Source organism: Myxine glutinosa, chromosome 4 (genome assembly GCF_964187855.1).
Source record: "Myxine glutinosa chromosome 4, kmMyxGlut1.1, whole genome shotgun sequence".
Lineage (NCBI taxonomy): Eukaryota > Metazoa > Chordata > Myxini > Myxiniformes > Myxinidae > Myxine > Myxine glutinosa.
The window spans coordinates 83,759,767-83,775,568 of NC_136264.1; the positions used below are offsets into that span (position 1 = coordinate 83,759,767).

At 43.9% G+C, this 15,802-nt stretch overlaps 1 protein-coding gene across 7 annotated transcripts in view; it reads left to right on the top strand.

Moving 5' to 3' along the window:
- The first annotated feature begins 1,092 nt into the window (after nt 1-1,092).
- Nucleotides 1,093-15,802, top strand: part of LOC137414125 (F-box/WD repeat-containing protein 9) — an 80,376-nt gene continuing 65,666 nt past the window's right edge. For 2 of the 7 annotated variants that reach the window (XM_078776091.1, XM_068099608.2), the window contains exons 1-4: nt 1,097-1,261; nt 12,952-13,390; nt 13,507-13,646; nt 15,107-15,229. In XM_078776091.1, the coding sequence (XP_078632217.1) occupies nt 12,985-13,390; nt 13,507-13,646; nt 15,107-15,229 (669 nt within the window). In that variant the 5' untranslated portion in view covers nt 1,097-1,261; nt 12,952-12,984. Of the gene's footprint in view, nt 1,262-12,851; nt 13,391-13,438; nt 13,647-15,106; nt 15,230-15,802 lie in introns of those variants that run through there. The other 5 variants (XM_068099607.2, XM_078776092.1, XM_068099610.2 and 2 more) reach the window with 5 other exon arrangements.

The following is a 15,802-nucleotide window of genomic DNA, read 5'->3' on the forward strand; positions in this document are numbered from 1 at the left end:
ATTACTTTTTGATGGGGAAACCGATTTAACAGAAACGTTGCTGTTGCTGATTACACTGCCAAGCCTTCTATATTGTGTACAAGAAATAGAAACTGATGGTTTTACATCGGCTGTATTTACAGATGTGGGCTTCTGAGTAATTACCTCTGGTTTACACATGATTAGTTCCATCAACACTATTCAACGTGAAATCAAGATTGAGCGTTTCACAGAATGATTGATTATAATTCTTGATTATGAATTTCAAAATGCCTTGTGTATTCTTTGTTTCAACGCTACTGGTATCACCCCCTTGTTGATACAGTAACAGTGTTCAAAGGCTTTTGTATTCAGCCAGGAGTTGGTCCACTTTTGCTTTGACCAAGGATATCTTATTCTCGTAATTTCTTCAACTACAGCTGAGCGATCATTCATTCAGCAGCGTCAAACTGATCAAGAATCGTCCGCTCCACAAATGACTGGAGAACGGCTTTCTGGCCTGGCATTGCTCAGTTTGTGTATGCCTTCCCTCGGATGGACGTTAAAGTGGGCATCCCATATGCTGGACTTAGTTGGTGGACGTTAAAGATCCCACGGTGTCCTTCGCGAAGAGTAGGGGAGCTATCACCTGCACCATGAACAAATTACAAATTCCTGCCCTTGCTAATGGAACGTCAAGCAAGCATGATCAGCCGTTTCGTGAAGTGAAGACTCGGGCCAAGTTTCCCCCGGCCAACCACACAACACAAGAAAGGCGGGATAATGGTGGCTTGGTGGGTGTTAAGGAGAAGACAAAGAAGAAGAGGAAGTAGCCAAAGAAGAATAACTTCAGCTGCCAAGTTGTCGGGTCTGCGTGGGCACCGCATCGATTAGGCATTTGATTGATTGGTTACTGTTGCACGCACAACGGTGTTGAAACTCTATTTTCTTTCACAATCATTCAGAATTTTTTGTTAAATAGCAATTTGGTTGTTCATATAAATCATCGTTTTTTCTGAAAATTTTGTTTCATCAGCTGGCTTAATAACTCCTTCTTTTTACCCTCAAAAGAACATCTCAGTTATTTTTCATACTCTTTCTTAAGTCATTATGTAGGAAGATAAAAATTTTTTTAAACAACAACAACTCCAATAACAACAAGAAGAACACGCCAATCCCATCCTGATCCTGATCGCGCATTCACCTGTGGCTGTGCAAAGATCCATCGCTTGGTGTTTTGTGTTTATACGGCGGATCTTTTGGTTGTGAAACATAATTTTTCACACTTTGTGGGAGAATAAAGGTACGTCACCCAATTGTATTTCCATAACCATGTACGGTGTATGTTTTCATGGCCTTCTGTTAGATTTGGCCACTAAACTTGTCCATAAATATTTAATTGGTTTGTACAGTATGGCTACCTTTGCAGAATAATAAAAACGATGCTCCAGGTCTTCTTTACTCTAGGACTAGGAAGTACGAGTTGTATGCTGCAGACGTTGTGGTAAGGTAAATGAGCCCTTTGATGATTTAATGGTTGTAATAAAATTGTTAGGAATGAGAAGATAACCATCCATCTTTTCACAGTGACAGAACCTCCCATCATGTGTGTGGGTATCGCCATCGACGCAGGTGACGTAATATTGATGCAATCATCAGAACGTTAATACAGTAGTAATGCTAACCGCCGTGAGAAGTGAGGCGATGCCGCCGTTTCGGGCGTGATCTCTTCGTCGGGGCAAATACGCATTATACATTTTACTTCACTTGAGAATGGGAAAACGTTGTTGTCGTTTTATTTCTCACGAGCGAAAGTACGGGCAACGTAGGGTCGTTTTGCTGACGGGAATATTGAGAGGAGGAGGAGCTGGTGAGGGAGGAGGAGGGAGGAGATGGTGAGGGAGGAGGAGGGAGGGAGGGGATGGTGAGGGAGGAGGAGGGAGGGGATGGTGAGGGAGGAGGAGGCAGGGGATGGGGAGAGGAGGAGGGAGGGGATGGTGAGAGGAGGAGGGAGGGGATGGTGAGGGAGGAGGCAGGGGATGGGGAGAGAGGAGGAGGCAGGGGATGGGGAGAGAGGAGGAGGGAGGGGATGGTGAGAGAGAGGAGGAGGGAGGGGATGGTGAGAGAGAGGAGGAGGGAGGGGATGGTGAGAGAGAGGAGGAGGGAGGGGATGGTGAGAGAGAGAGGAGGAGGGAGGGGATGGTGAGAGAGAGGAGGAGGGAGGGGATGGTGAGAGAGAGGAGGAGGGAGGGGATGGTGAGGGAGGAGGAGGGAGGGGATGGTGAGGGAGGAGGAGGGAGGGGATGGTGAGGGAGGAGGAGGGAGGGGATGGTGAGGGAGGAGGAGGGAGGGGATGGTGAGGGAGGAGGCAGGGGATGGGGAGAGAGGAGGCAGGGGATGGGGAGAGAGGAGGCAGGGGATGGGGAGAGAGGAGGCAGGGGATGGGGAGAGGAGGCAGGGGATGGGGAGTGAGGAAGTGAAGGGGATAGGGGGAAAGCAGGGGGACGGTGAAGGGGGAGCAGGAGGGTGGTGAGCAGGTATTAGGAGGAAGGGTGAGTGGGGATCAGGAGGAAGGGTGAGTGGGTATCAGGAGGAAGGGTGAGTGGGTATCAGGAGGAAGGGTGAGTGGGTATCAGGAGGAAGGGTGAGTGGGTATCAGGAGGAAGGGTGAGTGGGTATCAGGAGGAAGGGTGAGTGGGTATCAGGAGGAAGGGTGAGTGGGTATCAGGAGGAAGGGTGAGTGGGTATCAGGAGGAAGGGTGAGTGGGTATCAGGAGTAGTGGAGAGTGAGCGGGGAGTGGGTGGAGAAAGGGTTAGAGGGGATCAGGAGGACAGTGACGATGGAACAGGAGGAGAGTGAGATGGGATCAGGAGGAGGAGGAGGAGGAGGAGGAGCAGTGAGAGTGGATTGGGAGCAGGGTTGAGCGGGAAGCAGGAGAAGGGGTGAGCGGTGAGCAGGAGAAGTGGTGAGCGGGGAACAGCAGGAGAGCGAGAGGTGAGCAGGAGGAGGGGTGTGTGAGCATCAAAAGGAGGTGTGTGAGGGGAGCAGTAGGGGAGGCAAGCAGTGCCTGCATCTTCTTTATATATTAGACATCCTTCAGATGTAAATGAACACTCGTTTTACTCTGCACGTGTTGCACATCATGTGCAGCGAATTTCACCTCCCTGCGCCTTGTATTTATTTATTGTTTTTTTTTTTTAATGCTTTTGTACACCGCCCTTGAGGCTCTGCTTGCAAGCCGGTATTAGGTATTATATTAGGTGAGCACTGAGCAGGTATTAAGAGGGGATGGTGATTGGAATCATATATTGTTATTGGAATCCCCTACAATTCCAATATAAGAGACATAATTACTCTTTTATGGAAAATGTTTTTCGAACGTGTTTTATCCTTAAAAACAGACCATAGTGAACACATATTTGTTTTAAAAGATTAGCATTTAAAACCCACCCTTATGAAGGGGGACAGGCATCTGTCAAAACACACAAACTGACATTGTGTTTTATATGGTAGATGTTTTATGAGGACGTGACAAATGAACACGAAAAATACCACATACAGACAGACTATAATAAATAACTCTAACACTTAACAGAACAGAGAAACAAACTGAACCCTTTAAGGGCCCTCATGCACAAAAACCTTTCACATTAAAAGAGGGCGAGATTGAAAGCAGACAGCAATCCCATGTTTTTTTGTTTTTTTTTTGCTTTTTTTTTTGTTGTATACAAGATCGAGGCTCGTGAAAGCGCTAATATTAATCACACAAAAAGTCAACCGACACATAAAACACAAAATAAGGGGAGCGGCACACAAGATGGGGAGAGAGGGGGAAGGACACAAACACAACATTTGAGAGCAAGGACATCGAGAGAAATGTGGGAGGGGGAGGGCTTGGGGGGAGGTGGGAGAGGTATAAAACATAACACTGCAAGGACTTACAGGAAAGAAGTTGGAATTTCCAAAAAAAAGTGTATCTGGGGTGAATTAGCGGGGGTAGAAAAGATCAAGGTTTTGGATGGGGGAAGATAAATGGTGGTGAACAGCTGTTTTAAAGACCTGGAGGGAGGAGTGGGATTGAAGGGAGTGGGGGAGTTTGTTCCAGAGGCGGGAGAAAAGGGGAATGAAAGAGTGAAGGTGAGCAGAGAGCCTAGATTTTGGCAGTTTAACCATAAGAGGGTTGCTGGCAGATCTTGTGTGACCTGTAGGAATATTAGGGGGACAGAGCACAGAGAGAGCTGGGGGAGCAAGGCCGGAGAGGAGTCAGTAGAAGACAGAAAGACCACCAACCTGCCTGCGGTGAGTAAGTAATAGGCTCTCGGAGTTAGCTTCATCGCAGGAGAATCCAATGATTTTGAAAGCTTTGGTTTCAACAGCGTGAAGCCGAGCTAGGTGTGAGGCAGGAGCACCGGCCCAGAGGGGGGAACAGTATTCCATTGAGAACTGTTTGACAGCAAAGCAGGAGAAGCCACCAGCCCCGTTCAGCAACCACGGCAAAAACTCGAAAACTGTCCAGAGCCTTCCTCTTTATAGACCCCACTCCTTCCTATTCATATATGGAAATATATAAATATTTCTTGCCTCCTAAAACCCTGTGAGTACAACCAGTGGTTTGCAATTAATTCCGTCTTATGGTTCAGATGTGCAAAGAAGTCAAACAAACAAACAAATGCAGACCGGCACTTCTCAAACTGGAGAGTTCATAGAACACGATACACCACACAGTGTTCAAATATATACTTAAATTTTAATAGTCATAATTTTAAAGATTGTTTTTAAAAATTGGGAAGTTTAGCATTACTGAAGCTGTCTCGTACAACACCCTCATACAGTACACTGTAATAAGAGGATGTTGAGTTGCAGTTTAGGAGATTAAGGCGTTATTGATCACTAGACTACGGATTTTTATGTTAAGAAAATAGGCCTTTTATGTTTTGAAAAGCGGAAATATATTTTTTTTATGTGAAAAAATCCCGAAATATTTTTTTCCCCCGTTTTATTCATTTTTTATTATTACCAAGTTTTTCAGAAATCAGTCAAAAAAAGAACAAAAAATGGTAAGCTTTTTCCTGCACAACATTAAGCACTCTGGGCTAGTAAACAGGTAAAAAATGACGTTCAGGTACCTTTATTGCAACCGCATTGTTTGATAAGTAGAGGACTAGAAGAAATTGACAAGACCCTTTTAGGAACGGTTAAAGTAGGTGTTTGAAATCATTGTCTTGGTAATGTTCTCCTTGGTGAGGCGGTGTCGGCGGTCGGTGAGGACGTTTCTGTAGACGGAGAAGGACCTTTCCACGTCGACGTCGACGCTGACGATGGGGCAGTACCTCAAGAGGGGGATGTCAGCAAGCTTGACTCCAGCCGGCACACCAACCTCAGATCCGTGCTGATCTCCATCCAGGATCAAAGCCACTGTCCTCAGCACACCAATGTCGGGATTGCGCTGCAGCACCGCCTTGAACTTGGTGAGCAGGATCTCCTTACGGCAGCCTCGGATCTTTTCGAGCTCCTCCTTGGCCTGATCAAGGAGCTGGAAGGCCTTGGCCAGCTCCATGCCGGCCTCCTCCAGCTGCTTAAGGATCTTCGGGATGAACGACACGTGGGCATTTAAGAAGACCAAACTGAGCTTGATGTCCGCCTTTCCGAACAGGTCCTTGGCACTCCGGATTGCCATCGCGTCGTCATCGTTCAGCTGGTCCACAATGTCCTTGACGGCCTCGAAGTGCTCGGTGTAAAACACCGCGGCGTCGATCCACGTCCCCCACCGAGTCAGAATGGGCTCCGGGGGGAGAGAACGATTGGGCTGCTGCTCCTTCCAAAAGACAACACGCGACGGGGCTTTGACGAACACCTTCTTCATCGTGGCAATCAGGTCGTTGACGTCCTTGAACATTTCTCGGACTGTCTCGCAGACACGGTGGAGCGCGTGGGCAACGCAAGTCACATGCAGCAAGTCCGGGAAGAGTTCCTTCAGGGCATGGCCGGCCTTGATCATATAGGCCGCGGCGTCGCTGACGAGGACCTTGAGGCACTCCGGCTTGAAATCAGGCCAAAGATAGCGCAGCGTGTCATTGACTGCACGCACGATCTCCCCGGAGTTGGTCTTCTCCAGAAACATGCACTGGACGAGGTGGGGACGAAAGTACCCCTCCTTGGACAAGCGTCCCACGATGATGTTGGCCACATATCGACCTGCCGAATCGGTCGTCTCGTCGACGGACAGCCAGATGGGCTGCTGTCCGAGGTCGGCACGGATCCCCGCCAAGGCCTCGTCGTAGCACTTGTCGAGGTAGTGCTTTCGAATCCAGCTTTCATCGGGGATCTGGAGAGTGATGTGCTTCTCCAGGAACGACCGGAGGGCAGGGTTTTCCAATTTCGACCATGGGATGCCAGCGGCCAGCATGGCCTGGCACAGCTCCTGAGCCACGACGTCGCACTTGTGCCTCTTTCCGCCACCAAAGTCCTCCATGGTGGCTTGCGTGACCGTCCTCTTCTTCTTCAAGGCCAAGTTGCTCTTGTGGCGGTCTCCTCGGACATGTTGGGCCAGCTCAGACTTCTGCTTCGCCCGGAAAGTCTTTTCACAAGCTCGACAGAAAGCCGTGTCACTCGACACGTACTTGAAGGTGGCCCCATCGCCGCCAGCGTTGAATTCCTTCAGCCACTTGTCACGAAGAGCAGCACTCATCTTGATAGGAGACTTGTTCACACTTTGTGTACACTCTCTCACTGTAGTACACCGCCTCACTGCTGTACACGCTGGGGACGCAACGCACGCAAGTGGACGCAACGTTTTGTTTTTGAGATCGAGCGTAGTTAAAAATTTCGATCGCACTTAAAAATTTCGATCGCAGTTAAAAATTTCGAAAAATTCCCTAATTTTTTTTAGCGTTGCCAGACATTTTCGACCAAAAAGGGCATTTTATTTTATTTTTCCCGAAAAAGGGCGAAATATTTATTTCCTCCGAAAATAGCAAAATAATTTTTTTGCGCGCAAAAAAGCCGTTTTATGTGAAAAAATATTTGTTTTTTCACATAAAAATCCGATGTATATTGATCACCATAGAACGCAGTGTCAATTGGCATCGTGCATAGCCATACGGCAACTTTTTCTTCACTCCGATACTGCAACCTCTCACATGCCACGCCCACTTCCCAGGAGATGTGCTTGACAGCTCGTATTACATACACCATCCTATATAACTTGTACAAGTACTTCAAAACTGGAGGTTCTTGGAAGTATTATGAAGGCGATTTGTGTTCTAGTCTTCAATGATATAATTCAATTTAAATAAAGGTTTAAAGGTGTATAAATAAATGAATTCCAGGTTTTGCTGTTGTTTACACTGTCTATTACATCACCCTATCTAACATTACTTTAGTTCTTCCTGCCTGTTATTTGTTTCCTTTATAACATCCTTAGCCACAGTTAGTTTCCTGTTTCGAATGATTTTCAATTTTGTTTGACTGCCAGGCAGACAGACTGGGTAAAAAATAGTATCTTGCCCGTCTCTGCGCATGTGCGATCGGGTCGAATTGAGAGCCAAAGTACTGTAAAACAGCAAGCTTTTCTTCCTATTGATGTTCAAAACACAACATTCAATTTAAATAAGTTGTTCCTCGATCATAAAAGGCTAACCCCCGCTCTAGCAGGGAACATGGCCTTAAAATGCATGTTGTTGTTGTTGTTGTTGTTGTTGTTCCTCGATCATAAACTGATGAGACAAACAGACAGCTAGAAATGGACGGATGGATATGAAGCAATTATTGCTTAGGCTAACCCCAATTTTCGCTTCGCTTGCACCGAGTAATTGCATTGGTTTATTGTGAACTGTTGATGTGTTCTGTTTTACACACACACACACACACACTTTGAGACCTGGGAGGACTCCGCTCCACCTTCTGGAACCTGCATATGGAGATAACAACCAACGAGACACACACGCACACACCAGAAGGGATGTAAAAGAGGATGCTATGGATGCACCCCTGACTAAACGAGGCCATACTCAAAAATTTCAATACAAAAACAAAATTATCACAGCATGGTTAGACTTAAGCTTTTGGTAATGTCCCGCATTCATGGATGATACAATGCATTCAATTGTGCAAGATAAACCCCACAGTAATCAAACTGATAGAGAAAGCAATGGAGCCCTGGAATACTACATTGATAGTACAGCACTCGGAAGGAAAGATTGAAATACCAGGAGTGAAGATATCTCGAGGAATCTTCCAGGGAGACAGCCTTTCACCCCTCCGGTTTTGCCTGGCCCTGGACCCACTGAGCAACCTCTTTAATGAGCAAGGATACACCCTGACATTAAATAAGAGAATGCCCAAAGAGACCAAAAAGTTTGACACATCTACTTTACATGGATGATTTAAAACTCTTTGTACCAAACGATGAAAAATTGGCAGAGCAACTCAAATTAGTGAAACAGTACTCCATCGACATTCATCTGGAATTTGGCCTGGATAAGTGTGCCAAATACACATTCAATACAAGGTAGACCAATAAAAATGGACAACATAAGAATTGACACAAATACACCAATACAGGAGCAAGACAATGAAGCATCATACATATACCTCAAAGTAGAAGAGGGCCACCAAATATGTCAAAAACAAATGCGTAAAACAATTACCAAGGAATACCTGCATAGAACGAGGCTGATCCTGAAAACAACTTTATTTAAGGAACAAAATCAAAACAATAAACCAACTCACAATACCAGTATTCCAGTACAGCTGCAGAATAATAAACTGGCCACAATCAGAAATCGATAAACTGGATATCAAAACAAGAAAACTCATCCACAAAATGTTTCACAAAAATCGATGCATCCCGAGAATGTACCTGCTGCGACGAGGAGGTAGCTGCCTGATGGAGCTCAACCAAGTGCACAGAATGACAACTGTCGGATTAGCTGAATACGTAAAATGTACAACAGACTATCGAATCCAATTTGTAAGCAAACACAAGGACAACAAACCAGATAAGGTATCCCGAACCCACATAGCAATTTTTTTTTCCAAAGACCGGTGCGAATGGAAATGTCACATAAAAAAACCAAAATAAGTACAGCCCCAATAATTGCAAAAAAGGGTGAAAGAAAAATATAAAACAAAATATCAACAAATATACACTGACAACTGGGAAAACGATAAAAGAGCAGGAAGGTATAAAAAAAAAAGAAGAGTTGGACAGATTGGGAGTAGATGAAGAAGGCTTTTTGGAATGGCTAAGAAGAGGTCAGCTCAACTGGGATGCAGAACGAATCATTATAAATGCCCAAGGCCACTCCACCAATGGCAGGACTGAGTCAATTAGACAAGTGTAGGTTAGCAAGGTAGAAACAAAGTACGAGTCACCTCCTTTCAGGATGTAAATAAACTCATGTCAGAGCAGCTATACATTCAAAGGGACAACAAAGTATGTCGAGTAATTCACTGGCAAATCTGCAAAAGTCTCAATATCCCCGCTCCAGAAAACTCGTGGAATCATGAACCAAAAGCAATCACTGAAAACAAGGAAGTACTGCTTGCATATGACCTAATGATCCCATCAAGCATGAACATAGAAAATAAAGCATTGCCACCGGATATAGTACCGAGTTCCAAAAAAAAAAAAAGTCATTGCTAATTGAGTCCTCGGTCCCCAACGATTTTGACCTAAACAATGAAGCATTCGATAAAATGATCAAATACCAAGCCCTCATAAATAAAGTGAAAAGATCCTGGCAGCTGTAGTTTGCCAAAATTGTACCGGTGATTGATGGAGCAGCAGGAATGATAAAAAAGAACCTTACGGAGATCTCAAAACCATCCATGGGAATATGACAAACAAACTGCAGTTGGAAGCTGCCCAGGGCTCGGTGACGAACCTCAAGAAGCCCTCAGAACAAAACTTTGAAAACTAGAACGGCACTCAGTAGAGAGCATACCTCCGCCTGGTGAACAGTTTACGTTTTGTATCTGAGTAGACCAGAAAATCACAATACAGAATCGCATTTAATCAAAATCAATCACAGGAATCACCAAAGGTCCAGTCTTTCATACCCTGATCTACCCCTCGTTTTTGGCCATATCATTCAATGGTGAAGAATCACTTAAAAAATTATATCAGCTGGATCTGGATCCGGATCTTCACCAAAATTGAACCGATTCTTCCTCGTCACGCACACAACCTGTCCAACAGGTTTCGTCCAAATCCATCCATAACTTTTTGAGATATCCTGCTATGTATCGTTTTTTGCCCTATCTTTCAATGGTGAAGAATCACTGAAAATTAAATAATTCTCATATCCGAATCCATATTCATATCTTCACCAAAATCAAATCGTCCTTGTCAGACACCCAACCGGTCCACCAACTTTCGTCCAAATCCGTCCACAATTTTTTGAGATATCCTGTTATGTATCGTTTTTAGCCCTATCTCTCAATGGTGAAGAATCACATAAAAAATTCTACTGGCCGGATCCAAATCCGGATCTTCACCAAAATCTAATAATTTAGTCCTTGTCACATACGCTGTTGGCTTAGCGGCTAGGGTGCCAGCTTAGGATCCTATGGATCCTGGGTTCGAATCCAGGTCGATTGCTGAATTAACGCCAGGGGTTGATTGAACAGGTTGACTCAGCCTGTTCATCCCTTCCGAGGTCGGCTAATTGAGTACCAGTTCACTGGTAATTCCCTGTTTGTCGTAAAAGGTGACAAACAGGGTTGGCGGCAGGAAGGGCATCTGGCCGTAAAACATTGCTTCAAAAAGGGGACCAACAAAAACAACAACAACCACGGTGCTCGAAAAAGGCGGGGAAAAAATGGCCTCTAAAGGTTTTTTTTTTTTTTTTCCACATACGCTACATCTCTGCCAAATTTCGTCCGAATCCGTCCACAACTTTTTGAGATATCTTGTTCACAAACAAACGGACAAACAAACAGACAGGGGTGAAAACATAACCTCCATCCACCTTTGGTGGCGGTGGTAATAATATAACTCCCCAAACTGATCCAAGAATAGTGATCTCTCACTGAAATGGAGGTGGATACTTCGAGACCTGGGAGGACTCCATTCCACCTTCTGAAACCCGCATATCGAGATAACAACCATCGACACACACTCACACACTACCCTATTTCAAATAAACTGAACATCAAAAGAAACTTATCACTTTCATTTTTTGAAATGTGCAGCTTTACAAACACGTTTCTTCAATTGTAATGGCTGATTATATATGTAACGGGAACTTCACTTCAATCACCTGGTTGATCAACAATGGCATGCTTGAGTGGTTCTGTATAGGGATCTTTCCCTTTAAATAATGTCCCTCATAATGAAATCCTTCAGTTCTCGTGGTTAGACATTCATTTACTGCTGTCTATAGTCACTCTAGAGGCTTCTGAAAGGGAAAACAACAAGAAAATTCAGATGCCACGCCTAACATCTGAACAACGTTTAAGGGCAACTGGGATGCTTGAGGCTGGTGTAAGCCAGCGTACCAATTGCCCAACGTCTTGGTTGCTCACAGCCTGCAATTTCCAACCTGGCCAGGCGTTACGGTGAAACTGTAACTGTGAATGATGGTCCACGAAGAGGAAGACCATGGGTAACCACCCCAAACCAAGACCGCTGGATTGTGCTGCAGCATCTTCGTGATCGTTTCCGCCCTGCGACGCAAACAGTTGCAGTGACAAAAGGTCGCCACAACAATCGCATCAGTGTCTCTACTGTGCGGAGGCACTTGAGAAGTCGGGGCCTGGTGGCAAGACGTCCTTGCAGCGGTCCAGTGTTGAACGCAGTGCATCGGCGGAACAGACTAAGATGGTGTCTGCAGCATCGCCGCTGGACACAGCAACAGTGGAGTGCAGTCTTGTTCTGCGATGAGTCCAGATTTTGCCTCCATGCTGCTGATGGGTGTCAACGGGTATGGCGTAGAGGTGGGGAAAGGTATGCATCATGCTGTATTTGCCAGATCAATCGTTGGGGAGGACCCAGTGTGATGGTATGGGCTGGCATTTACACCCGTTTCAGGACACCTCTGGTCATCATCGAAGGCGATCTCACTAGTCAGCGTTATGTCAATGATGTTTTGAGACCTCATCTGCTGCCATTTCTCCAGGCTCATCCTGACATCTCGGTTTTCCAGCAAGACAACGCTCGACCCCATGCTGCTCGCCTGACCACCAACTTCCTCCAGGAACAGGGTGTTGAAGTGATGCCTTGGATGCCTTATTCACCTGACCTCAATCCCATTGAGCATTTATGGGATGAGCTTTGTCGACGTCTTGCATCGAGGAGATCAACAGCTTTCAATTGGCAAATGCTCATTCAATGCTTGCAGAAGGAGTGGGATAGACTTCCCCAGGACCGCATCAGATGCCTGGTCCAGAGCATGCATCGGAGGTGTACAGCCTGCATCACAGCTCAGGGAGGACACACACAATATTGAGGACTGCTGTGATTCTGTCCTTGACTTTGGAGTGTTGTGTACATTCCTGTGTCCTTTTGTTTTGACTGTATTCAGGTGCGTGCCTTTGTTTTGCAGTGCTGTGACTTTTCTTGCACCACCCCTTGTGATGTTCATGCTTTTTGTTTTTTTTGATTGAGGCAACCTCTTGTTTATTTACATCTGTATAGTAAAGATAGCTGAACTTTACCTCTGTGTTCAAATATTTTTCATTTTTGCATGGAGGATTTCAATGAGTGTTCTTCTAAAGTTTATTTTGATGTTGAGTATATATAGATTTATCAATTATTTTTCATTTGAGAATGGAGAGAACATATTTTTTATTCTTTTTTACTTAATCGTATCTTTGTGAAAATATTGTTCTGAAAGCTTCACAAAAGAAAAAAAGAAAAAAAAGAAAAAAAGAAAACTAATCATAACATTGGACTATTTGGTGAGGTTGCAGGTCATAACGTTTTAATAATTTATTTTTACATAATGTCGATGCATTTTGATGATATTTCTCTTTGTTTCTATTTGTAGAAAATTGCAGAACAGAAAGAAATTGACAAAGAAATGAAATCGTTATGCCAGAATGTTGGCAAATTATCAGTGGTGAACATCAATTCGCCTGATAGAAAAGATGGCGTTCCAGATTCCGAACCACCGAGAGACCAAGAAAGCAAATGCACTGCAATGTCATCCATGTCAAATCCTAACTTTGGATCAACAACAGTCTTCACAAGCACTGAAAAAATAGAATTGCCAAACGTTGCAAATGGAGATGACATTGTAGATGCTTCTGAACTGCTTCTTCTACCCACTGAGCTGTTGTTGAAAATTATTTCATTCCTCGATGCACATTTCGCTGTTGATGTTTTGCAACATGTCTGCAAGCTTTTTAATGCCTTGGTTAAAGATAAGTACACGTGGAAAAGCAGGGTTGTAAATCAGCTCAAGAATAGCTACCCTTTTTTGTCAGGTGAGACTTGCATGACACTGTGATGTATCATATTCAGAGTTGCAAGTCTTTTAATGTATTCTGTCATCTTTTACCAAGCCGGTTTATTTACCAGAGACTTTTTAATGCATTGACAGATCTGGAGATTGATTGGGCACAAGCCTGTGCCGAGATAGAGCAACATAAACGCATGTGGAGAAATGGAGGCAAGGACTTGCATCATTTTTCCTTAACAAAAGGACATTTTGCTTCAATCGTGAGCATGGTGTTGACAGAGGCAAGAATTGCATTTATCATGACATGATTTTTCATTGCTGTTGTGGTTGTTACCTCCTCCACCGAAGGTGGATGGACGTTAAGTTGTCACGTCTGTCTCTATATGTCTGTCTGTCTGTGAGCAGGATATCTCAGAGTTGTGGGCAGATTTGGACAAAACTTGGTGGAGAGGGTTGTGTGTGTGTGACAAGGACTAATCAATTCGATTTTGGTGAAGATCTGAATATTGATTCGGATACAAGAATTATTTAATTTTTAAGTGATTCTTCACCATTGAGAGATTGGATGAAAAGCCATTAGATAGCATGATATTTTAAAAAGTTATGGACGACTTATGATTAAACTTAGTGGACGAGTTGGTTAGGTGACAAGAACAAGTCGATTCGATTTTGGGTTCAGTTCCGAATCCAGATCCGGCCTATCGGTGGGATACAAAAACGTAAACTGTTCAGCCTGGCAGAGGTATGCTATGCGCTCTACCAAGTGCCATTCTAGTTGGTTGCTGTTATTGATCCAATTACTTTGTCTTGAATAACTTAACAACTGATGATTTGTTATCAACATTGAAGGTCATTTAAAGTTGACTTTGTACTTTGTGTTCTAGAAAATATGAAATTTAAGTGATAATCTTCTTTGGTATGCAGCACAATTAAGGCTGCGGGGTCACGTCATTGGCTGATACAATTCCCTCTTAGGGTAGAAATTTGGAATTTGTTCCAGGGTACCGACGATAGCTCTCCTACTCTCCTCACAAAGGACACTGTGGGATCTTTAACATCCATCTTTAACATCCGTGGTTAAAGGTTTGCAAAAGTGTGAGCTCTGAAATTTACATTTAGCACGAGATGATTTTTTTTCTCCACCTTGTAGGCTCCTTCGGTATCGACTTTTTCCAATATCGATATATCGGCAGGCACATACCGGTATCAATTTTTTTTAATGCAGGTTACAAAAATACCATTGGTATTTTAGATACCAAAAATACCATAAAGGGACCATTGGTCCATTATGTCGTCATACATCATGCATGCACTCGATGGTTACAAATTGTGGCAATTGCTTTCATACGATGGAGAATTTGGTTGATAAAGAGAATAAAAAGGGTTTGAATTGTGTCCTTCACTTACTTTATTCTTCCAGGGTAATTTCTAAAGACAGTAGAAGACCATTAATCATTAATTGTAGGTAGCCGGCAAGTGCTCGGCTAGCCAGCTCGGTAAAAACCTAGCTCAGTGCCTGATATTGGCACACGCATGACACATGCAGTATCAATATCGGCACAGACCCCTGGGTGTGGGGGGGGGGGGGGGGGGGTGGGAAAGAGGTTAGCAAGCAGCTGGTGTTTAACTCATATGATGACGACTCGCACAATGTTGTTTAATGATACCACACCTTTCATGATAATCACCTTCGATAATACAAAATATATGCAATATTTAAATTTTTTCTTTTTCTTTTTAGAATGGAAGAATATGCTTTTCTGGTTCGAAAGACCGTCATGTGAAAGTGTGGAATTTCTCTCAGCTGGCAACTGAACATGATCCAGAACCTACTCTGTCTCTTGGAAAACCATCTGCACATGAGGTAAGACTTGATGACCACTTGTTAATTCAAAAGGCTATTGTTTGAATTAAATTTCTTGAAAATCAAAGTGGTTGGTTTCAATCTGACCTTGAACGTTTGGTAGTCGGTCAGTGCAGCTTATTGTTTAAGATTAAAGGATTTAATTCAAGTTGCTTTAATGGCAGCAATATGTGCTTCATGACTTTGTAAATGTCATGGCTGAATGTTATGTCTTGTTGATTTATCCTCACTATTGACAGGACCAAAAACTATATATAGCACGATATCTCAAGAAGTTATCAATGGATCCGGACGAAACTTGGAGGACAGGTTAGGTGTGACAAGGATGGATCGATTCAATTTTGGTGAAGATCTGAATCTGGATACGGAGAATTTGGTTTAATTTATTAAGTGATTCTTCATAATAGTGATAGAGCCAAAAACTATATATAGCTTGATATTTCAAAATGTTGTGGTGGATGTATTAGGACAAAACTATTTGGATGAGTTGGGGTAGGTGATAAGGACAAGCCAATCAATTTTGGTTCAGGTCTAAATCCAAATCTGGCCCATAAGTGGGATACAAAACGTAAA